Source organism: Chiloscyllium punctatum, chromosome 19, assembly GCF_047496795.1.
Source record: "Chiloscyllium punctatum isolate Juve2018m chromosome 19, sChiPun1.3, whole genome shotgun sequence".
Taxonomy (NCBI): Eukaryota; Metazoa; Chordata; class Chondrichthyes; order Orectolobiformes; family Hemiscylliidae; genus Chiloscyllium; species Chiloscyllium punctatum.
The window spans coordinates 58,440,872-58,465,511 of record NC_092757.1 but is presented as its reverse complement, the minus strand read 5'-3'; the positions used below and the strand labels follow the sequence as shown (position 1 = coordinate 58,465,511).

The 24,640-nt window shown below is 40.7% G+C and overlaps 1 protein-coding gene across 10 annotated transcripts in view; it reads left to right on the top strand.

Moving 5' to 3' along the window:
- The window catches only part of LOC140491374 (septin-4-like), a 135,870-nt gene that overhangs the window by 109,181 nt on the left and 2,049 nt on the right, over nt 1-24,640 (top strand). For all 10 annotated transcript variants that reach the window (XM_072589465.1, XM_072589469.1, XM_072589468.1 and 7 more), the window contains 2 exons: nt 1,052-1,214; nt 23,651-23,750. In XM_072589465.1, the coding sequence (XP_072445566.1) occupies nt 1,052-1,214; nt 23,651-23,750 (263 nt within the window). The remainder of the gene's footprint in view (nt 1-1,051; nt 1,215-23,650; nt 23,751-24,640) is intronic.

Here is a 24,640-nt window from a genome sequence, read left to right as displayed (position 1 = left end):
AGAATGTATGATCATGCTCGAGATGGTCCAGAAGAGATTTACAATGATGTTTCCCGGACTGAAGAATTTTCACTCCAAACAAAGATTGGATAGGCTACAGTTATAGGACTAAGGCTGAAGTGTTTATAATTGAGGGTTCCAGATAGAGCAGTTGGAAGGATCTTATTTCCCTTTAACAGAGTGATCATCAGTTCTGTTTCTCTCTCCAATTATGTTACCAATTCTACTGAGTTTCTCCAGCACTTTCTGCTTTTATTTAAGAATTCAAATATATGCAGTGCTTTTAAAATGGGATTTACAGCTTGCCACTAATTTACTGAATCCTACCCTAGTAATTCACCTGCAATTGGGTATCAAAGTATGCCATTTTAGACCACATCTTTATAAGGAGTTACGAAGCAGTGCCTTTAAAGTGAAGCTAGGTTAAACACAGCTTCCTCCATATTACCACTTAATGATTACCGTCTAGAGACCACACTGCTACTGGGCAATGCCTTGGGGCAAAATACTATACAGTTCTGCCAAGACCAGTATGTAAATTTCCCATCTCGACTTCCTCTATGCTGGAGAGGCCCATCACAGTGACTTGGGTTTGATGTATGTCCAATCTTTTCCAAGCTCCCTTGGTAGCAATCTTGCCTGAATGAAATGGTAGTGGGACTTGAGCTTTAACCTCATCTAACACTACACATAGCACTGAGGAAAGGCAGGTTTGTTGAAAGTGTTAGCCTTTGGATGTGATGAAAACTGAGGCTGTCCCTTTTCTGTTTCCCTGGATGTTAAAGGTTCTGTGGAGCTATTTTAAGGAACAATACAGATTTCCTGATCTTTTGACCAATGATTTGCTCTCGATGATACCATTAATATCAAATTTACCAGTCATTTGTCTCATTGCTGTTTGTGGGATCTTGCTATAACGCAAATTAGCAATGCATTAACTAACCCACATAACAAAAATGAGTGCACAATGAGAAGCTTTGCACCACTCAGATCTATCTGTTAATGTATAAATCATGACTACTTATACTTTCTATGCTGTTCCTCTTTGCAGTGGAGAATCCAGCTCACTGTGACTTTGTGAGGTTACGAAATATGTTGATTCGAACACACATGCAGGACCTGAAAGATGTGACACGTGACGTGCACTATGAAAACTACCGAGCACAATGCATCCAGAGTATGACCAGGATGGTGGTGAAAGAACGGAACAGGAAGTAAGTTCATTTATTTTACGTCAATGGAATGAGTGAATACATTAAGTCAACAAATGCATCACAAGTATTTTTTGCAGGGGGAGGGTTCTATGATTGCAAACTCTCGCGATCATGACCTCATAATTCTGTCATGGTAGAGTGGGAAATTTAATCCAATAAATCAATTAACTTGTGGGATAATACTAGAAAAAAAACAGTGAAAACTTTTAGTTTTTAAGGTGCAAATGAGATTTTTTTTTTGTCTTTGAGGGTCAGTGGAAGTCTCCTCTCCACATAGCAGTGATTCTTGATCAAGGGACTCAAAGGGTATCGAGTGTGTTGTAAGATGCTTCTCATCACACTTACCTTCTGTCAAAGAGTAAATTTGCTGCTACCATTCTCCTGAAGTTGGGACTGATAGGGCTAGACTGATCTGGAGGAAAACTACAAGGTAGTTTAACGAGTAGAAGCTCTTGTCTTAAAGAAGTTGCAGTTTATTGCATGACGGCAACTAGGTATAAGATACATTAGTTTGACAGACTTTGTTACTGAAAATATGGTCAAACCTAAATGGTAGACCTACCTCCTTTGAGATTCAGAGCTGTTTTACTACCTGAATCCTTATGACATCTCCTGTTGTGTAATCCTTGATTTACTCCTCAGTATTAATCCGATCAGAGCCTGAAACCTCCTGGAAAAATGGTGGTGTGGCCACAGTCAGGTCAGCTATGGTATTATTGAGAGAGTTAGAAGGCTTGAGGGGCTTCTAATTCATATGTTCATATGCTAGATTGTCCTTCTGGGAAGAGAATTTGCTATGTGTGCCTGGTCTGACATATACATCACATCAGTTATGTACTGTTATGTCTCGCAGTATGTCTGTATACCTTCTAAGGGACATGCTCACAATGTCATCTTCATATCACAGTGTGTCACCTGAGAGAATAAAAGTCTCAGACTCTTATCTTGAGTCAGGCCACTTGGAGCATGTCATGCTAATAGATGCATGCTATGGTGAGTAAAGTGGAACAATCCAACAAAATCTATAACGTGAGTTTGTTATACTGACCCAAAAGCTGCCCAGTTTATTTTGACACCTGAAAAGTGTGTGGCACCAAAGGGCATTGGGCACACGTACAGAAAATCTACTCATAAAGGCCAAGTCAGATCCTAGAAGAAAACAGGTGAACAAGATAGTGTAGCACCGCAACACTAGCAGCAAGGGATGTGTTCAGATGATGGAACCATGGGATTCCGAGTCAACCAAGTGAAAGGCACAATTCAAATGGTGCCTGTATTTTCCATGCTGTTAATCTCATGTATCATGTCAATGGAATAAAGTGATCATGGGTTTTCACAACCATTAACATCATATGTCCTGAAAAGTTAAAATTACACATCCTAAAAACTTAATGCTTGTGCCAACATTTCATCATTCACATCCTGAAAGTCACGTACCTGAGCAAATGGTGCTCCATAGTACAACCTACAAGAGACTTTCTCAGTCTATAATGGATGACTAATTCCATGCATTGGCAAAATCACACTGTACTGTACAGAAACTCAGATTGATTTCCTGCAATCCTCTACCTGATAAACATGAGCAGTCCAGTGGTGTCAGGATTACTGTTACACACAGAGCTCTGTATAATCTCATACATGAGATTCAGTCTGCACTCACTGTGGTGAACAGACAACTTAAAATGCAATCGAATCAGTTAAAGATCTGAAATGCCTGTCCCCAGACTGCTTCAATACAATCACCAATTTTAAGGGTGATAAGGGTGCACCATAAGGGATGGTACACTCTCATTAATTTATCCTCCACAGAAGTGCAGTTTGCATTTTTGGGAGAAGTTCCAAGTAGAACTGATGTGAAGGACTGAAGCTGTGTAATTTGAAGGATTGATTGCCACACGGATTGGTGTAGCTCCATCGCATGCATTTTAAAGGATGATAAGACTCCATTCCCCAGCCTTCTCACCATAACTTTTGATATAGAACATAGAACGTAGAACAATACAGCACAGAACAGGCCCTTCGGCCCACGATGTTGTGCCGAACATTTGTCCTACCTTAAGCACCCATCCATGTACCTATCCAATTGCCGCTTAAAGGTCGCCAATGATTCTGACTCTGCCACTCCCACAGGCAGTGCATTCCATGCCCCCACCACTCTCTGGGTAAAGAACCTATCCCTGACATCTCCCCTATACCTTCTACCCTTCACCTTAAATTTATATCCCCTTGTAACACTCTGTTGTACCCGGGGAAAACGTTTCTGACTGTCTATTCTATCTATTCCTCTGATTATCTTAAAAACCTCTGTCAAGTCACCCCTCATCCTTCGCCGTTCCAATGAGAAAAGGCCTAGCACTCTCAACCTATCCTCATACAACCTATTCTCCATTCCAGACAACATCCTGGTAAATCTTCTCTGTACTCTCTCCAAAGTTTCCACATCTTTCCTAAAGTGAGGCAACCAGAACTGCACACAGTACTCCAAATGTGGCCTTACCAAGGTCCTGTAGAGCTGCAATATCACTTCACGACTCTTGAATTCAATCCCTCTGCTAAAGAATGCTAATACACCATAGGCCTTCTTACAAGCTCTATTCACCTGAGTGGCAACTTTCAAAGATCTATGAACATAGACCCCAAGATCCCTCTGCTCCTCCACCTTACTAAGAACCCGACCGTTAACCCTGTATTCCGCATTCTTATTTGTCCTTCCAAAATGGACAACCTCACACTTGACCGGGTTGAACTCCATCTGCCACTCCTCAGCCCAGCTCTGCATCATATCTAAGTCCCTTTGCAGCCGACAACAGCCCTTCTCACTATCCACAGCTCCACCAGTCTTTGTATCGTCTGCAAATTTACTGACCCACCCTTCGACTCCCTCTTCCAAGTCATTAATAAAAATTACAAACAGCAGAGGACCCAGAACTGATCCCTGCGGAACTCCACTTGTAACTGGGCTCCAGGCTGAATCTTCACCATCTACCACCACTCTCTGACTTCGACCGGTTAGCCAGTTTTCTATCCAACTGGCCAAATTTCCCTCAATCCCATGTCTCCTGACTTTCCGCATAAGCCTACCATGGGGAACCTTATCAAATGCCTTACTAAAATCCATGTATACTACATCCACTGCTCTACCGTCATCCACATGCTTGGTCACCTCCTCAAAGAATTCAATAAGACTTGTAAGGCAAGACCTACCCTTCACAAATCCGTGTTGGCTGTCCCTAATCAAGCAGTGTCTTTCCAGATACTCATAAATCCTATCCCTCAGTACCCTTTCCATTACTTTGCCTACCACTGAAGTAAGACTAACTGGCCTGTAATTCCCAGGGTTATCCCTATTCCCTTTTTTGAACAGGGGCACAACATTCGCCACTCTCCAGTCCCCTGGTACCACCCCTGTTGACAGTGAAGACGAGAAGATCATTGCCAACGGTACTGCAATTTCCTCTCTTGCTTCCCACATAATCCTAGGATATATCCCATCAGGCCCGGGGAACTTGTCTATCCTCAAGTTGTTCAAAATGTCCAACACATCTTCCTTCCTAACAAGTATCTCCTCTAGCTTACCAGTCCGTTTCACACTCTCCTCTTCAACAATACGGTCTTTACTAATCTTTACTAATCAAGACCCTTGTCTTAAATACATTCAGTGACTTGGATTCCACAGCCTTTTGTGATAGAGTTCCACAGATTCACCATCCTCTGGCTAAAGAAATTCCTCCTCATCTCTGTTCTAATGGGTTGTCCCTTCACTTTGATGCTGTTCTCCCAGGTCCTAGTCTCTCCTACTAGTGGAAACATCTTCTCTATTTCCATTCTATCCGGCCCTCTCAGTATCTGTAAGTTTCAATGTGATTCCCCCTCGTCCTTCTAAACTCCATTGAGTACGGACCCAGAATCTTCAACTGCTCCTCATAAGCCAAGCTCCTCAACCCCAAAATCATTTTTGTAACCCTCTTCTGGACCACCTCAAGGCCAGCACATCCTTAGCTATGGAGTCCAATACTGCTCACACTATTCCAAGTGCAGTCTGACCAGAGCCATATCCAGCCTCAGCAATACATCCCCACTATTGTATTCCGGCTATCTTGAAATGAATGTTAACATTGCATTTGCCTTAACTGCCAACTGAACCTGTATGTTAACCTTAAGAGAATCCTGAACTAGGACTCCTGACTCCCTTTGTGCTACAGATTCCTGATGCCTTTCCCTGTTCAGAAAATACTCTGTGCCTCTATTTTTCCTATTAAAGTGCATTATCTCACACTTTCCCACATTATAGTCCATCTGTCACTCCTTTGCACATTCTCCTAGTTCATCCAAGTCCTTATGCAACCTCCCCGCTTTCTCCATCCTGTCTGTGTGTCATCTACAAACTTAGCAATAAATTCCTTCGTTAACATATCACATGAATATTTGTAGACCTGACAATACCCCATCGACCTCCACTAGTCACTCACTGTCCTCCTGAAAAAGACCCTTTCTTACACTCTCTGCCTTCTGCCAGTCAGCTAATCCTCTATGTATGCCATGGGCTCTTATGGCACCATAAGAGCATGTCTAGATCCAAGATGCCTCAATCAGTCACTAAAAATTTGTTCACATAAATATTGATGCTGAAAGAATTGTAAATTTAAGGGCAAAATTGTATTCCAAGCTGGATGCAAAATATGGATACCAGCCTGTCCAACTAGCACAAGAATCCCAAGAAGGCTCAACATTTAGGATGCCTTTGGAATGATTTTGTTCCTAAACCAAAATAATAACTAGCAGTAGATCAAGACTTATTCAAATAGAGCTTGGATAGGACAACTGAAAACATTTGTTTAGCTCCTGGATGTGGATCAGACCACAACCTTCACCTACTGATGGCAGAAAGCCTCCAACATGGATTTAACAGTATTTAACAGTACACAATACTGTCAGCCAAATAAACACTTATGGGACAATTTGCTCCATTCATGAAGGCTGTCTCTGTCCAAGTTAAATAGAGGATGTGAGTCAAATTCTGACCTCCTACGATAACAAGGATGTGCGATGTTACCTTGGATTTTTACATTTCTGTTTCCCATGTATTCCCTACCTCATTGAAATCTTTTCAAGATTCACATTTCCTGAGCACGGCAAGACAACTGCCAACGTGTCTTTGATTCCCTCAAGCAGGTTCTGTCTGGAAAATCTTGCAGTACCCGACCGCAGGAAAGACATAATTCTCAAAGTGGATGCATCACAAAAAGGCTAAGCAAACTTTTCTGATATCAAGAGAAATATTTAGCTCTGGTATTTGGCATCCTGTAATTTCACACCCACTGATTTAGTGAGAAATTCATGATTGAAACATTTAAGATGGTTAAAATGACCTGCTGTAAACTGCTCACAAATGCATCTACTAATCTATGAGTGAGGATATGGCACTTCAGTCAGATACAAGGATGATTATTATCTGACACACTGACCTGATTATCCAATGCACACAAAGAACAAATTATTTTTCTTGACTGACACATGGATTCTCTTGATTGTGAAACTGAAAATGATTGATTAGACTTTAGGCAGAGTCAGTGTGAGCAGTTGGTGAAGTTGACTACCTACAAGAGTTGCAAAAGACCATTATCCAGGGATAAGTCAATAGCATTAAAGAAGTAGCTGGAAACAATGATTATTTTGACTATACAGAGTTGAACCTGGTATATCTTGGTATGTCATTTCCAAGGTAAATAAGCCCTAATGCCTTTATGCTAGGATATCAGCCATGCTCTAGCAGGGACACATTGGGATTGAATGCACCAAATGTGAGCATGAGTGTGTGCACTGACCAGAGATGGATAAGGATATTCAATAACTCATGAATTTGTGTGAGATATACTAAAAGGATCAACCCCAAAACGAACGGAGCTTTTATGTCCAGGTGATGTTTATCGACTCCTTGGAGGAAATGGGCAACAGGTCAATTCACAGTGTATAGGGAAGACTACATCCCTGTTTGGATTACTTCTCTAAATTTTCCATCATTCAACAACCTAGCAACGCAAAGAATGTAATTATCACAGACACAATGACCACTATCTTCAGTTTATTCAGTTTCCTATAACAGCGTATCTGACAATGGAGCACAATTTGGCTAGGCAAGTGTTTCAAGACATGCACACAAAAGTGGAGAGTGACCCATTGGATATTGTCACTCCACTATCCATATTTAAAAGGTCCAGTACCATGTATGATACACAATATCAAATCTGAGGGTAGACAAGAAAACAAGATTTCCATATTGCATGTAACACCAATGGAGGAGACTATAATCCCCAGCACGATTAGTGCTCAGAAAGCAAGTGAATGACTTTGCCTAGCAACCAATTGTCTAATCATTTCCAAACAGATGGCGTCCTTTTTCATTCTCTTCCATCTGTGAAGGACATACACAACAATCAAGCAGACAGTGAACTACCAATGCATTGCACTGGACACAGTGTCAGAGTTAGAAATACAAATACATGGGCATCAGCAAAGATTTCTAGAACATATAACCATCCCAGATCATGCAAAGTCATTACTGATCATGAAGTTACATATGAAAAGACCCGAAGCCAGTAGTTATGTTATGTGTCATAGTAGTGATACGCTCATGATATCATCACTATATCAAAGCACGTGATTTAGGGTATACAGGTGTCAACCTCCATCTTATCTCAAGTCACTTGCTGATGGAAGCATACTGCTTTTTGTAATTGAATCATGTAATGCAAGCCCAGACACACATGTCAGTGAATGTAATACTTATATACATTAATAAGATGTAATAAACATCTGTTAGATTGTTCAATACCATGTTACCAATGTCGTAGTTTCTTACTTTTCAAGGGATAACATCAGCATTGCTTCATCAGGTCAAGAAACACTGTAGAAAGCAAAAGCTCCATCAAGTCCCACACATTGTGACTAATGCCTCACGGACTTGTTGAATAAAAGCTGACTTGTCACTGTCACCCACAATCAGACAACCAATTAAATAAATGCCTAGGATTTTGTTTTGATGTTGAAGTGACATGTACCTTTTCGTTTTGTCTCTGATAATGTGACTAGGTTTTGGTCACCATCATGTTGGAATATAAAGGAAAGTGATTGGGTGATACATAGATTAGATATGTAGATTAATCCTAGCTGAGTGTGCTGGAATCAAACCCCTCTGGTGACTGTAATGTTGTGTGAAATGAGCAAGTTGTCAATCTCACTGCAATAGCAACAGGACAGGTGGTGTAGAAGATGGAAAATTGTCATATTGTGCAGTTGAAATTGAGTCTGTGGTAAAGCACATTCTTTGGGCTGTGCAGAAGGAACTAGATCATTCATGACCTACCTGATCTGAAGCTGATATTCTATGGATTATATTTTTTAAACTCTTGACCTAATATCATATTTGCAATAGAAACAATTGCCTATAATATATTTATGTGTCATGTTGCGCAATTCACCACTTTGGTAAATTGGCTGACTTAATCAAACTCTAATATTTCAAAGCAAATCTCAGCAGGACTTGTACACTTAATGGCAAGGTCCAAAGGAGTGTTGCTGAACAAAGAGACCTTGGAGTGCAGATTCATAGCTCCTTGAAAGTAGAGTCACAAGTAGATAGGATAGTGAAGAAGGCGTTTGGTATCCTTCCCTTTATTGGTCAGAGCATTACGTATAGGAGTTGGGAGGTCATGTTATGGCTGTACAGGATGTTGGTTAGGCTACTTTTGGAATATTGCGTGCAATCCTGGTCTCCTTCCTATTGGAAGGATATTGTGAAACTTGAAAGGGTTCCGAAGGATTTACAACGATGTTGCCAGGGTTGGAGGATTTGAGCTATAGGGAGAGGCTGAACAGGCTGGGGCTGTTTTCCCTGGTGCGTCAAAGGCTGAGAGGTGACCTCCTAGAAGTTTATAAAATCATGAGGGACATGGGTAGGATATATAGACAAGGTCTTTTCCCTGGGGTGGGGGAGTCCAGAACTAGAGGACATAGGTTTAGGATGAGAAGGGAAAGATATAAAGGGGATGTAAGGGCAGCTTTTTCATGCAGAAGGTTTTACGCGTATGGAATGAGCTGCCAGAGGAAGTGGTGGAGACTGGTAAAATTACAACATTTAAAAGGCATCTGGATGGGTATATGAACAGGAAATGTTTAGTGTGTTATGGGCCAAGTGCTGGCAAATGGGACTAGAATGGGTTGGGATATCTGGTCGGCATGGACGAGTTAGATCAAAGGGTCTTTTTCCGTGCTGTACATCTCTATGACTCTATAACTAGTATACCTGCCTTCCTAAACTTTTCTAAAGCTTTCCAGATCTTTAAAAATCTGTTTTCAATGACAGCTTTCCTATTTTAAAGAACCTCTTTCTTTTTTTCTCTCAATTTGTCTTTCTCACTTTCACTCTGTGTCTCGTACATAAGGAGGATTAAGTACTTTGGGCTTGAGGTATTTTGATAACTCAGACACGCTAACAAATTGCTTATTATGTCGACTGGCAAAAATAACTTAGCCTATGTGCCTCTTTAAACCTTTGTAAGAATGCATTTTGCCGAATGAAAACATTAAAGCGTGTATTTTTTTCTAAATCCTTTCAGTGGAAAATGGTCCCAAAATTCTGAAACATGACAGCCAATCAATCAGTGGGAAGAATCCATGGCATTTGACAGCAGAGATGGTGTTAAACAGTGTGATCACATCAAGAGATAGCTAAAGTGAAATACCTCTCAAGATGGCATGAATGACGGAGAAATGAAATGAGAACTTTGTTGTCTGGCAATACCAAATAAACATCGACAATCCCTGATAAGAGTTTGGAGGACATTGTCAGACTGTTTGAGAGGTTCTGAGCTCCAATGACCCTCTGACTACAGTCCAGACCTTAATCAGTTTCTTGTTAGATATCAAAAGAACAGAAACTGCATTTTCTCTTGAGCAAGAAATAAATTGGACTCTGTTGCCTTGGTTGTGTGTTATGAGAATCTGCCCGGAGTGATGTGTAGTTTGAGCAGATTAGCTGAGGATTACTGGCCACAAAGGCCATGAGTTATTGAAATTCTGAATCACAGAAGTGTCACAGTATAGAAGAAGGACATTCGGCCCATCATTCCTGCAATTAATTGAGCACAAACACTGATACTGAAACCAGCAGCTGTGACCAGTCTATAAGCAAAGACAATGATGGTAGCCCCAGTCACTTGTCTTTGTTTAGGGCCTTGTGTTGTACAAAAACATCAAAAAATAACATCCTGGACATTCCTTTTATTCCTTTATGATTACTTTTATCATTTAAAAGAAAAGGATGAATAAACTACTCTCTGGCCCAACGCCTTTTCCCACTGTTGTGAACTGAACTAACTTTTAAAAGTCAAGGTCACATCCCACACCCTGCCCCACCAGCAAAGTCCAATCTTAGCTCTATCACTGATTTTCTCCCACTTTTGGTAACATTACTCACCTCCGCCTCAAGTTCATCCATCATTTTATCCATGCCAATGTGATATCTGAGCTTAAATATTCCAATGGTCCCTCAAAAGATCACTTCACCCAAATGCTTGTAGCTTGCTCCCTTCATCCAGTGCAGCTTTATTTTAGCCAATGCCTCATTTAACATGCTCGCCCATGCTTAAATTCCTACCTTTGCATGGGCTCCCCCCATCTCCAAAATTTCTTTTCCTCTAACTCGGATCTTCAGTGTCTTGTAAATTCTTTTCCTCATCACCTAACCACCTAGACCTCTACCACTGTCCCCTCCCCTATCTCCCTGCGTTTTCCTCTGTGTTGCCGGTCATGCCTAATGAACTATCACCCTAAATACCACTGTCACTCCTCCTGATTGCTTCCTCTGGAACTGACAAACGGTGGTCATTGTTTTCCCTTTTACCTCTGAGTACCACAGGATGGTTCTCCTTGTGAGGCAATGAGGCAGAAAACTCAAAAAGGGATCATGCTGTAAGGTTGAGTGAAATAGGAGTTGATGGGAGGGGTGAGGGCAGTAACAAATTTAAAAATACTATACATGAATACACGAAGCATTAGAAATAAGAGCTTGAGGCTCTTTTGGAAATTGGCAGATTTGATATTGTGGAGATAACTGAGACGTGGCTTCAAGTGGACAGGGCCTGGGAAATGAATATTCAAGGCTACACGTGCTATCGTAAGGACAGACTGACGGCAGAAGGGGTGGGGTGGCCATGTTGATAAGGGATGATATTCAGTCCCTTGCGTGGGGGAACCTAGAATCAGGGGATGTAGAGTCAGTATGGATAGAGCTGAAATTCTAAGGGTTAAAAGACCCTCTTGGGAGTTATCTACAGGCCCCCAAACAGTAGTATGGATGTCGGATGTAAGCTGAATCAGGAGTTGAAATTGGCCTGTTGCAAAGATGTTACTACAGTTGTTATGGGGGATTTCAACATGCAGGTAGACAGGGAGAATCAGGATGGTATTGAACCTCAAGAAAGAGCCTTTGTGGAGTGCCTCCGAGATGGATTCTTTGAACAGCTGGTGCTGGAACCTACCAGGGAGAAGGCAATTCTGGATCTGGTATTGTGCGATGAACCAGAATTGATCAGGGACCTCGAAGTGAAGGAGACATTGGGAAGTAGTGACCATAATACAATAAGCTTCAATCTGCAATTTGAGAGGGAGAGGGTACAATCAGAAGTGACAATATTTCTGTTGAATAAAGGGAACTATGGAGCTATGAGGGAGGAGCTGGCCAAAGTTCAATGGTACAATACCTTAGCAGGGATGACAGTGGAGGAACAATGGCAGATATTTCTGAGTATAATGCAGAAGATGCAGGATCAGTTCATTCCAAAAAGGAAGAAAGATCCTATGAGGAGGCAGGGGTGGCCGTGGCTGATGAGGGAAGTTAAGAAACATATAAAGTCAAAAGAGAAAAAGTATAACATAGCAAAGATGAGTGAGAAAACAGAGGACTGGGAAGCTTTTAAAGAACAACAGAGGATTACGAAGAAGGAAGTACGGCAGAGAAAAAATGAGGTACGAAGGTAAACTGGCCAAAAATATAAAGGAGGATAGTAAAAGTTTTTTTAGATAGTGAAAGGCAAAAAAATGGTTAAGACTAAAATTGGGCCCTTGAAAACAGAAACAGGGGAATATATTACGGGGAGCAAAAAAATGGCAGAAGAATTGAATTGGTATTTCAGATCTGTGTTCACTGGGGAAGACACAAGCAATCTCTGATGTAACAGTGGCTGAAAGACCTGAACTGAAGGGAATTTATATTTGCCAGGAATTGGTGTTGGAGAGACTGTTAGGTCTGAAGGTTGATAAGTCCCCGGGGCCTGATGGTCTACATCCCAGGGTACTGAAGGAGGTGGCTCGAGAAATCGTGGATGCGTTGGTGATTATTTTCCAGAGTTCAATAGATTCAGGATCAGTTCCTGCGGATTGGAGGGTGGCTAATGTTGTACCACTTTTTAAGAAAGGTGGGAGAGAGAAAGCAGGAAATTATAGACCAGTTAGTCTGACCTCAGTGGTGGAAAAGATGCTGGAGTCTATTATAAAGGATGAAATTACGACACATCTGGATAGTAGTAATAGGATAGGTCAGAGTCAGCATGGATTTATGAAGGGGAAGTCATGCTTGACTAATCTTCTAAAATGTTTTGAGGATGTAACTCTGAAGATGGACAAGGGAGATCCAGTAGATGTGGTGTACCTGGACTTTCAGAAAGCTTTTGATAAAGTCCCACATAGGAGGTTAGTGAGCAAAATTAGGGGGCATGGTATTGGGGGCAAAGTACTAACTTGGATTGAAAGTCGGTTGGCTGATAGGAAACAAAGAGTAGTGATAAACGGCTCCATTTCAGAATGGCAGGCAGTGACCAGTGGGGTACCACAGGGATCAGTGCTGAGATTGCAGCTTTTTACGATATATGTTAATGATCTAGAAGATGGTATTAGTAATAGCATTAGAAAATTTGCTGATGATACCAAGCTGGGTGGCAGGGTGAAATGTGATGAGGATGTTAGGAGATTACAGGGTGACCTGGACAGGTTAGGTGAGTGGACAGATGCAGTTTAATGTGGATAAATGTATGGTTATCCACTTTAGTGGCAAGAACAGGAAGGCAGATTACTACCTAAATGGAATCAATTTAGGTAAAGGGGCTGTACAAAGAGATCTGGGAGTTCTTGTACACCAGTCAATGAAGGTAAGCATGCAGGTACAGCAGGTAGTGAAGAAGGCTAATAGCATGCTGGCCTTCATAACAAGAGGGATTGAGTATAGAAGCAAAGAGGTTCTTCTGCAGCTATACAGGGCTCTGGTGAGACCACACCTGAAGTACTGTGTGCAGTTCTGGTCTCCAAATTTGAGGAAAGACATTCTGGCTATTGAGAGAGTGCAACGTAGGTTCACGAGGTTAATTCCTGGTTTGGCGGGACTACCTTACGCTGAAAGACTGGAGCAACTGGGCTTGTATACCCTTGAGTTTAGAAGACTGAGAGGGGATCTGATTGAAACATATTAGATTATGAAAGGATTGGACAGTCTGGAGGCAGGAAACATGTTTCCGCTGATGGGTGAGTGCCGAATTAGAGGACACAGCTTAGAAATACGGGGTAGACCATTTAGGACAGAGATGAGGAGAAACTTCTTCACCCAGAGAGTGGTGGCTGTGTGGAATGCTCTGCCCCAGAGGGCAGTGGAGGTCCAATCACTGGATTCATTTAAGAAAGAGTTGGATAGAGTTCTCAAGGATAGTGGAATCAAGGGTTATGAAGATTAGGCAAGAACAGGATACTGATTAAGGCTGATCAGCCATGATCATATTGAATGGTGATGCAGGCTCGAAGGGCAGAATGGCCTACTCCTGCACCTATTGTCTATTGTCTATTGAAAGGTGCTCAGCATTATGCAAGTTATTATTGCCAGTGTTGCTGTCCCTGCAACTCTGCTGGTTATAATTCAGCCTCTTTCACCCCAGCTTACTGTTGGCAAGTGTGGGATCTCATTAAGCAATCAAATTGCAGACAAGGTGTTGATCGAAATCCATAAGGAAATGGTCCAGGAATGGAATTGTCCTCCTGTTTCTGCATACTTCTCTCAAAATGAAGACCTTCTGCAAATTTTCCCTCCCCACTCCCCCACTCCCCCACTCCCCCACTCCCGCACTCAAGCCTCAGCCAAGTCTTTTTCAGGTGTCTCGCATATGATTCTTTTCGCATTTGGAAGTCTATCTCCACCACTATTCAGCTTTATCCTGATAACTACTGTAAAGAGAGGCAATGGCCTAATGGTATTATCACTGAACTGCTAAGCCAGAGAGACAAGTAATGTTCTGGGGACTTTGGTTTGAATCGTGCCTTGATTGATGATGGAATTTGAATTCAGTAAAAATCGGGAATTAAAAGTCTAATTGATGACATGAAACCATTGTCAATTGTCGGAAAAACCCATCCGGTTCGCTTAAAGTTAAGAAAATGGCCGACATGTGACTCCAGACCCACAGCAATGTGGTTGAGTCTTAACTGCCCTCTGGACAATTAGGGATGGGCAATAAATGCTGGCCTAGCCAGTGATGCTCACATTCTGTTAGTGAAATAAGAAAGAAAAAGCTCCATCAGTAAGCAAGACACAATTAACATAAGGCTGCTTCACATGATCTCACCCTGACATCACATCAAACTCTAACAGAGGTACCAGAGTGGCTGAAAGATTGCCCATGGAAAGAAGCCACATACCTTCAATTGAGTGAAGTTAATACTTTGCAAAAAGGCAAACAGACTGTTTTTCTGAGGAAGGGATACGGGAATAGCACTGAAGTTCGAGTCAGATTCCTCCCTTGGTCAGTGATGAGATTAAATAGATCATTCAATGGGATCCTGCTGTGCAGAGTCAAACTAGGAGAAAGTGAGGACTGCAGATGCTGGAGATCAGAGCTGAAAAATATGTAGCTGGAAAAGCGCAGCAGGTCAGGCAGCATCCAAGGAGCAGGAGAATCGACGTTTCGGGCATAAGCCCTTCTTCAGATTCCCGAAGAAGGGCTTATGCCTGAAACATTGATTCGCCTGCTCCTTTGATGCTGCCTGACCTGCTGCGCTTTTCCAGCAACATATTTTTCAGTGCAGAGTCAAACTGCCTTGTTTGGGCCACTAAAAATTATAAATATATTACAGAAAGAGTTCATTGGCTATAAAACACTTGGTAATGTCCTGAGGATGCATTACAAGTTAAAGGCCTTTCTCTGCCAAATAATTAATTTGCCAATTAATTCTGCCAAATAATGAACTTGTCAGGTTTCTGAAGTCAAGCGTAATGTTACAGTACCCATTTACCACACTGTCTGGTTAGATTTTGATTTTCAGTGCTGTGGCCATCACCCATTACTTCAAAGTGATCCCAAAAGCCAATAGGAAGGTAGTAATAGTGACTATATAAAGCACCTCCTGAGTTTAACTGAGAAATGAAGGACATTTACAATCAAAACATCGTGACAATGTGACATAATTTAGGTCAAAACTAACTCAGGATATTGTGCAAATAATGTCAACATGTATACTCCACCATTTGTACAGATGTAAATTACATACTGAATCTCTGTCTAGTCACTAGTTTACATTGATCATGTATTTGCACTGGGCAGATGGGAATCAGTTCTAGGCACAGATTACACAGGCCATTCAGCCCTTCAACCTTCTGCCATTCAACAAGATCAGGGCAGATCTGATTGTGGTCTCAACTCAATTTTTTTTGTCTAACCCCTTGACTTATTGTCGAGCAAAAACCTATCTGTCTCTGCCTTGAATAAATTCAATGACTCTCCATTGCCTTCTGCAGAAGACAATTCCACATGCTAATGATACTCCAAGAAAGCAACTCTCTTCCTTTCAGTCTTAAAAGGGAAAGCTCTTCTCCTTAAATAGTGTCCACCAGTTCTATCTCCCCCATAAACATCCTCCTGGCATCAGTCCTATTGTTACCGCAGAAACTTAAATATTTCTCAAAAAAACTTATCTCATGTTTTTCCAAACTCCAGTAAGTATGGCCCAAACCTATTCAACCTTTCTTCACAATATAAGTCCCTGGTCCCAGGAATGAGTCAAATGAACCTTCTCTGAACTACTTGTAATGTGATTATATCCTTTTTCAAATAACAGGGACAAAACTGTACAGTGTTCTAGATTAGTCTCACCAAGGCCTTACACAGCCGCAGTAAAACCTCCCTACTTCTATCTTCCATTCCCCTTGCAATAAATGCCAACATTCCATTTTGCTTCCTAATCCCTTGCTGAGTATACGTACTGAGTATGTGATTCATGGACCAGAGTTCTGCAATCTCTCTTTCCACTTAAATATTAGACAGTTTTTTCTTCTTTCCCTGTCAATATGGACAAGTTCTTCTTTTCTCATATTATACTCTATCTGTTGAATTTTGTGCCCACTCATTAAACCAGACTGTACTCCTTTGCATCACCTCTCCCATTCCTCTTGATGTTTAGTGTCTTTGAGATATTACATCTTTTACTATCCAACCATTTCTTTGTTTCCCATTATAAGTTCCTCAGATCCACTTTAGAGGGCCAGCTCCATCTCTAGTTACTCTTTATTTTTAACTTATTCAAATACTTGTAAAAGCTTTTGTATATGTTTATATTACTAGCTAGCTTTTTCTCCTACTCCATGTCCTTCCTATTTAACTTATAATAATTTTTCCTGGTCTTTAAAATCTGATTAATCTTCTAAGCTACAAATAACCTCGTAGATTTCTTTAGGTTTTTTGTTTTCAAATTAATTCTAACCTTTGCTTCCATCTTCATCCACGAGTGCATCCTTCTCAAAGAGTCTTTCTTTCTCACGAGGTTAAATATTTTACTGAAAGTTATTAAAGTATGTAGTACATTGCTACTGACTTACGTTTTGACTTGGTTTCTCTGTTCACTCTAGTTCATTCTGCCTTCATGTCCTTAGAATTACTTTTATTCAGGTTTAAAACACTCGTCTCAGACCCACATTTGTCCCCTTCAAACTGAATGTGAAATTCTATCACGTTGTGATTACTGTCACCGAGAAGCTCCTTTACTCGTTATTGATTTAATTTCATTTCATTTGTTCATGACCTGGTCTAAAATAACCTGCTGCCTATCTCTGGAATAAATACACTCCACATACTCATTTTTAAGGCCATTTTCCACTCATGATTATATGCTCCATTTATATTACCTATACTTTATTGTGCATTGCAACTATTGTTAGGGGGCTTATAAACAACTTGTAAAAGTGACTTCTAACTTTTCCAATTTCCTATTTCTGCCCAAACAAATTCAATATCTCAATCTTTGTGCTGGGGCCATCTCTCAATCATCTAATAATGACATCCTTTAGTAACAATGCTACCCACTACCTTTTCCCAGTTTATCTTTTCACAATGTCTTGTATCCTTCAATATAGAGTCTCTGTTTGGATTACCCTGTAACCATGTCTCTGTAATGGCTAATAGGTCATACATTACTTATTTCTAAGTGTACCACCATACATCTACTTTGTTATAGGTACTGCTGCTTTTAGGCAAGTCAAGTAAAGTTGTCATAGTCCCAAAGGACCATAGAGTCTCTTTAAAATGAGATGACTAGTGTTAATTTAATCTGAGGGTCACCACACCTCACATAAGGGAAGAGCTTGAGAAGTAGCAACCTTCATGGTAACCTCAGCCTGTGTGGGAATTGAGCCCGCTCTGTTGCCATTATGCTGCATCACAAACAACTGTCCAGCCAACTGAGCTAACCAACTAGTGAATTTACCTTTTTCATTCAGGCAAACTGCTTTGAACTCTCTCCTTTTATCACTTTTGAACTCTCCATCCCTTCCCAACACATTTTGGTTATCAATCTCAATGTAATCCTGCTCTATGACATGTTACTTCCCTTAGTTTTAACACCTCTCTTTTCACATGACCCTTTCCTGCTACTCTCTAGTTTAAAGTCCTTTCTGCTGCCCCAGTTACATGGTTTGTCAGAGCACTTGTCTCAGATTGCTCAGGTGAAATTCACACCAACAATCTCACTTCCACTTTCCCCAAAACTGACCTTGGTGTCCCATGAATTGAAAATGTATAACCAGCAGGTTTCTGGCCCATCCAATGAGATCGATACTTACACTGCAGAATTTCTGGTAAAATATGATAACCGTGCATAGTTTGCAAGATCCTAATTCTAGCACAAGCACAGGATAATGAAGAACAGGAGTAATTAACTCCAAACCTCACTTCTTTCAATCAGATGGGTTTGTGGGAAAATCACAGTACAGTCAGAAACCTAGCCACAGCAGTTAAGGTGTGTGAAACTGTCAAAGTTCCAGTTTTGTCCATCTCCTAGTCAATTGCTCGTGAATTGCAAGGTTAGGCAAGTGTGCATAGGAAGGAAAACTTTTCCCATATTATTGGAAAATTGGAGCAGAAATACGAGCAGAAAACTAGGTACAAAGAATACAGTATAATCTTCACCATAAGTTGAACCTGAACAAAGTCGCAGACTCTCATGAGTGATGCTGTGTACAGACCACAAGACAATAGGAAATCAAATGAATGTCCAAAACAAATGTGGAAATACCAGTGCAATAGGACTGAAAAATGATACCAGAAGATTTCATTAAGACATGGTAGAAAATGGATTGATTTAGGCTTGGTTCAATAGGCAAGAGCCTGCAGCCTCTCCTGTTGCTTAGTGTTTTCCAGTTATATTATGAACTTAAAATGTAGCTGGATATTAGGGTGGAATGATTAAATGACTCACGGGTGCAATTTTCTGTCAAAGGACTTTATTATTTCATAGCAGTGGGAAGAAAACACCTCAAGATCCAGAAGCCTCTTCACAGAATAAAGGGAAACGTCCGCTTTTTATATTTTTAGCCTGCCTATGGTTGTTACAAACCAATCTCATTAGTAATTGATTTCGTACACATCCCATCAGGTTAATCATGTGACTGTGTGATCAGCTGATGGATATTTCTGAGACTCCCATGATCACATGATGTTTACCAGATCCCTTTATCACTTATCCTTGGGCCTTCACAATATGTCTTATTCAGCCACATTCCAGGCTTTAGTTCCTGCATCAGTTGTTACTGTGCCAACAGCAAGGGGACTCCAATCTGAATACCTATTGGAATGCATTTGAAACCCTTAATGCCTGATTACTTAAAATGCAAATTTTTAAATAAATACAACCTGTGGCTCAGATCCTACTTTCCTATACCATGATGAATCTCAGATTTTGGACCACCCTGGGATGGAAGCTTCTATCAGCCTTTCTCAACAATGTTCCCCATCAAACCATCTCTGAACAAGCAGCTGCATTTGCTACTGCTTTAAAAAAGTCCATTGTCTGCATTTCACAAGACCCTTTGTGTATTATTTTAATCTCAACACCTTGGATATACACCTTCTAATAATGTGTAAATTGTTCTAGCTTGCAGTTTAACTTGAAATATCAAATTAGGCAAAATGCTGTTTTAGCTGAAAAAAAACTTCCCCAGCCATTTTATATCAGCTGAGAATCACTTTTAGCCATTTTATGCTGCTTCAGCCATGGGCAGCCCTAACACCAGATACGGGGTAAATGAAAATGTGGAACATAAAAAAGGTAGAATAACAGACACACACAGTTTAAATGTTTGTTAATATTTTGCATCAGGGCACTTTGAGTATGAATATAAAGAAAAGTTTTTAAAATTGGAATGCATAACAGCAAAATAAGTGTCAAATGACATTCGGAATCATTCTTGTGAAAGCTCTGATCAACTCCAAGACTGGAAGTGGAGATGGTTGTGTGAACGAAAGAATACTGTGCCATCTAGTGGCCTCAGTTATAGCCACACAATAGCTCACTGAGCTGGTGGGAATTTCCCGTTTCAAGTTAATAACCTGCCTGCTAGAGACCATTTGCCCCCAGCCACTGCTACTAACCCAGTTTTCTGTGATCACACATGTAGCAACATTGTTAAAGAATCTTTGGATGGGCAATACAGATTTACTGCAGCTAAATTGTCAATGGGAGAATATGTTAACAATTTATTCAATTTGAAAGGTCTTTTATTTGTAAAATTAATCACTGGTCAATTGAATAAATGTCCCAAACACTAATATCTGAATATTGCATGTTGAAAGTTGGAAAGCCTGGGAATGAGGCGTGGAATTCAAGAATCAGGACATGCTTGCCATTTTTAAAGTGTTCCTGTGTCATCCTGGCTTGCTGAAAATCCAGGCCAATATTCTGAAACAAATTAATTGTCATTTATTAGAATATGGGTTAATAAGTGACAGCAAATTGTTTTTGTGACAGGCAAACCATGTCTAACTAACATTTCATGGTGGAAAGCTGTTGGTAGAACCCTGGGGCCAGGTGATTTTGATTAGATTCCCTACAGCGTGGAAACTGGCCCTTTGGCCCAACCAGTGCACACCAACCCTCCAAAGAGTAACCCACCCAGACTCACTTCCCTTTGACTAATGCGCCTAACAGTTTGAGCAATTTAGCATAGCCAATTCACCTGGCCTGCAAATCTTTGGACTGCGGGTGGTAACCCGCACAGACACGGCGAGAATGTGCAAACTCCACACAGAAAGTCACCCAAGGCTGGAATCAAACCTGGGACCCTGGTGCTGTGAGGCAGCAGTGCTAATCACTGAGCTACCGTGCCGTTTTAGCTGAGATAAGGACATTAATTGATTAAAGCTCACCAGCATGAATTTGTTTAAGGTCATTTGTTGAGTTTTATAAAGAGGTTACAAGGAGGGTTGATGGGGATAACACATTGATGTAGTCTTGATGGATTTCAACAACAATTGTGAGATGGTACATGGCAGACTTGTTAGAAAGCTGATTGCTTTGGAGCTACAAAGTTCAAGTGGCAAGTTGGATGCAGAATTGGCTCAGTGGTCAATGCAGTTTTGTGACTTTAATGCTGTTCACAATGGAGATCCACATGGGCCGAGTACTAGGCCCATTGATTTTTGTCCTTTGAACCATGATTTAGAATTAAACATGAGGAGCATAATTAAGGTGTTACCGGATGATCCAAAAATTGACTGTTATTTATAATGTAGAAGAAAGCTATAGATTGCAGGAAGACACCAATGGACTAGTCAGAAAGCAGACATATGGCAAATAAAATTCAATCCAGGGATGTGTGATGTAATATATCTGAGGATGAAAATCAAGGCAAGCAAATAGTCAATAAGTAGTAGAATTCTGCACAGTATGAAAAAGTAGAGGCACATTGGAGTACATATCCATCTATTCCTGAAATTAATAGGATAGTTAGATCAGATGGTTAAGAAGTACAAAATCTATTGATTGATAGGAAACAGAATGAGGGAGGGAGCTTACATTAGAACTGTATAAATCGCTTGTCATATGGGGGTTCATGATATTAATTTTGTAAACTGTTCTAAACATTGTATTGTTGAACAGTGGACTGGGTTTTGAGATTGTTTCTAAAATGGATTCAGAGAATCATTTGACTTTCTCATTGTGGATTAAGACTGGAACCACCACCAAAGAAACAAAGGGAAGACATTGTCAGACAAATGTAAAACGAAAAGAGACTTGAAGTTTGGTTTTTTTGTACAATCCAAATAAGATCCAAAACAAAGACAGAAATTCTGAGGAAGGGTCACTGGACCCAAAACATTAACTCATTTTTTTCCCTGCAGATCCTGCCAGACCTGCTGGGTTTTTCCTGCAATTTCTGTCTGTTTCTGATTTCTAGCACCCGTAGTTCATCTGTTTTTTTTCGCAGATAAGATCCATTGACTTGATAGCATTCCTATCATCAAAGACCTTGATTGAAAAGGAGTTTGTGGTGTAAAAACCGTGAGCCTCCCTGAACACTGTAGGTGGTTAAAAAGACTTTGGGATGTTAAGTGGGATTATACAGAACAAGCTTCAGCATTTTGTTACAAATTACATGAAAGATTGACCATTTTTGCTTGCCTGCCCAAAACAATATGAATCCATTCCCAGCCCCTACACCTCCCTCCCATTCCTCTCAGCCACCTATCGGATTCATTCCTCCTATTGACCAACCAGGTTGTACCCTCTACCTATCTTCACTTATCCCCACCTCACCACCCTGCCTGCATCACCTCCTTTATTTGCAAATCGTCCTACACCCACCCCCGGTCCTGACGAAAGGTTACGCCAGAAATGTTGACTTCTCCACCTCGGATGTTGCCTGGCTTGCTGTGTTCTTCCAGCCTCCTGCTTGTCTAACTTGGATTCCAGCATCTGTAGTTTTTTTGTCTCAAACACCGTGGCTCAGTGCTTAGCACTGCTCCCTCACAGTATGAGAGACCTGGGTTCGGTTCCACCCTCAAGCAACTGTCTGTATGGAGTTTGTGCATTCTCCCGTCTCTGTATGGGTTTCTTCCAGGTGCTCTGTTTCCTCCCATAGTCCAAACAAATGCAGGCTGGGTAGATTTGGCTTTGGGAAATGCAGGTTTATAGAGATACAGAAGGAGGTGGATTTAGCTGGGATGCTCTTTAGAGGGTGGGTATGGACTTTATGGGCTGAATAGCCTGCTGTGGAGATTCTGTGATTCTATCTTCAATTCCTATCCAGCAAGGATTTGAAAGTTGTGACAGAACCTCAACAGTTTAAATGCTTAACTTCATCAATAATGATCAATGCCTCACTCTGTTCAAAATGGGTGACTTTTCTGATTTTAAATGCAGTAAAACTTTTAACCAGCACTTCATTATTATCCTCACCAGTATCTCTGCTGCCTGTTTCTTTACCAGCACATTGGCAGCAACTAATTCTCACATCAGAACAAAATACTCAATTAGGACTTCAGCCTAAAGTGACTACACTATTATGTGTTAGTTATCATGTGTTACTTATGTCTTTAAAAATATATATTTGGATTCCCCTTTATGTTAGCTGCTAATCTATTCTCAAGCAAACAATCTCTATCTTTCTTATCCTTTTTTGTAGACTCCTCAGTACTTTCTGCGTTCAGCTTGACTCTTTACTATTATTAACCTCACATTAACTGTATCATTCTTTTTACGTTTCATTTTCATCTCAGTCATTTGTTGTCCTAAAACTGCTCAATTTAGAATGACCATTCTCTCGTCCTTTTGGAAATATGTCTGTCATGTTCCTAACCACCACCTTTTTGAAGAACTCTTATTTTTCAGTTGCTTTGCCAACCAATTCTTTGATTCCTTTTAAATATCGTGAATAGAGAACGTTATTTCAAGGTACACCTGGCAAGTGTTTGTTCTAGGATCTTCATAATGATGTTGATGCGCCTTCAAAGCATGTCACTAATTATCCGACTGTCCGCAGTGATTTTCACAGGAAGGCCGTTCCTGTAATATGTAATGTACGCAATGCATATCGTATGGAAAGTGTACGTAAATATCCCTACAATTACTTTCAGCAAACTGACAAGGGAGAGTGGCACAGATTTTCCGATTCCCCTTATATCGGGATTGACAGATAACGAGACAGAGAAAATAATTCGGGAGAAGGATGAAGAGGTAAGAAATGTGCCAATTGAATTAACCTTTTTTTTGTGTTGGGTCCCTGTAGGACTGAGGACAATTAAATTTATAATTAGTGCGTTGGAGATTACAGGGACTAAATCATTGTTAATGAGGTAAATGCGCAAATTAACTTTATACTAACCCATCACAGTTCTCTGGTGGAAGTATGCATCTCCTACTATGACAGTAAGATATTTAATGAGCAAAGACAGAACTGCAGTCACAATTAGAGCAGTGCTTTATTGTGTTTGACGAACACTGCTGTGATTACAAGTTATTTTTCTGGGCCAGGATCAATTAGGAGGGCAATTTAGATTTCCAAGGCTATTGCTACCCCTCACTGGGAGACTAATGAAACAAAAACCAGCATGATCTAAGGGTTAATTCGTAAGAGGACCTTGTCACTACTGATATCATCCACTCATTGCAGTTCAAGATTCCTACATATAAACAGTAAGCCCTGTGGTATTACAGACAACTTTTATGTTGTCATCCTACTTTGCTGCAAATCTGTGGGCCTCTATCACAATGCCAATCGTTTGGAGGTACGTGCCCTAGCAGGGTCCAATCCAAGGCAATATAGAAGGTCTCCATATCAGAGAACTGGAGGAGTTGACAATAATCAATCAAACTGGTCAGCAGAGGTTAGTACTTCATCTTCTGTACAGTTTCACTTAAGACTTGATTCTGATGATGGTTAACCTATCAATTAGCATATTCACTTCCTTGCATATTCTATTTAAATATGAACACAACAAATACATTGTAAAGTCATTCCTTAAACTGAAGTGTTTTAATTACCGCTGAATGAACCCAGTTAGGAGAGACAGTTGGTTCAAGAGACTTGGAAGGAGGAGAAGTGGGCAGCTCACCAGAAAATTTAT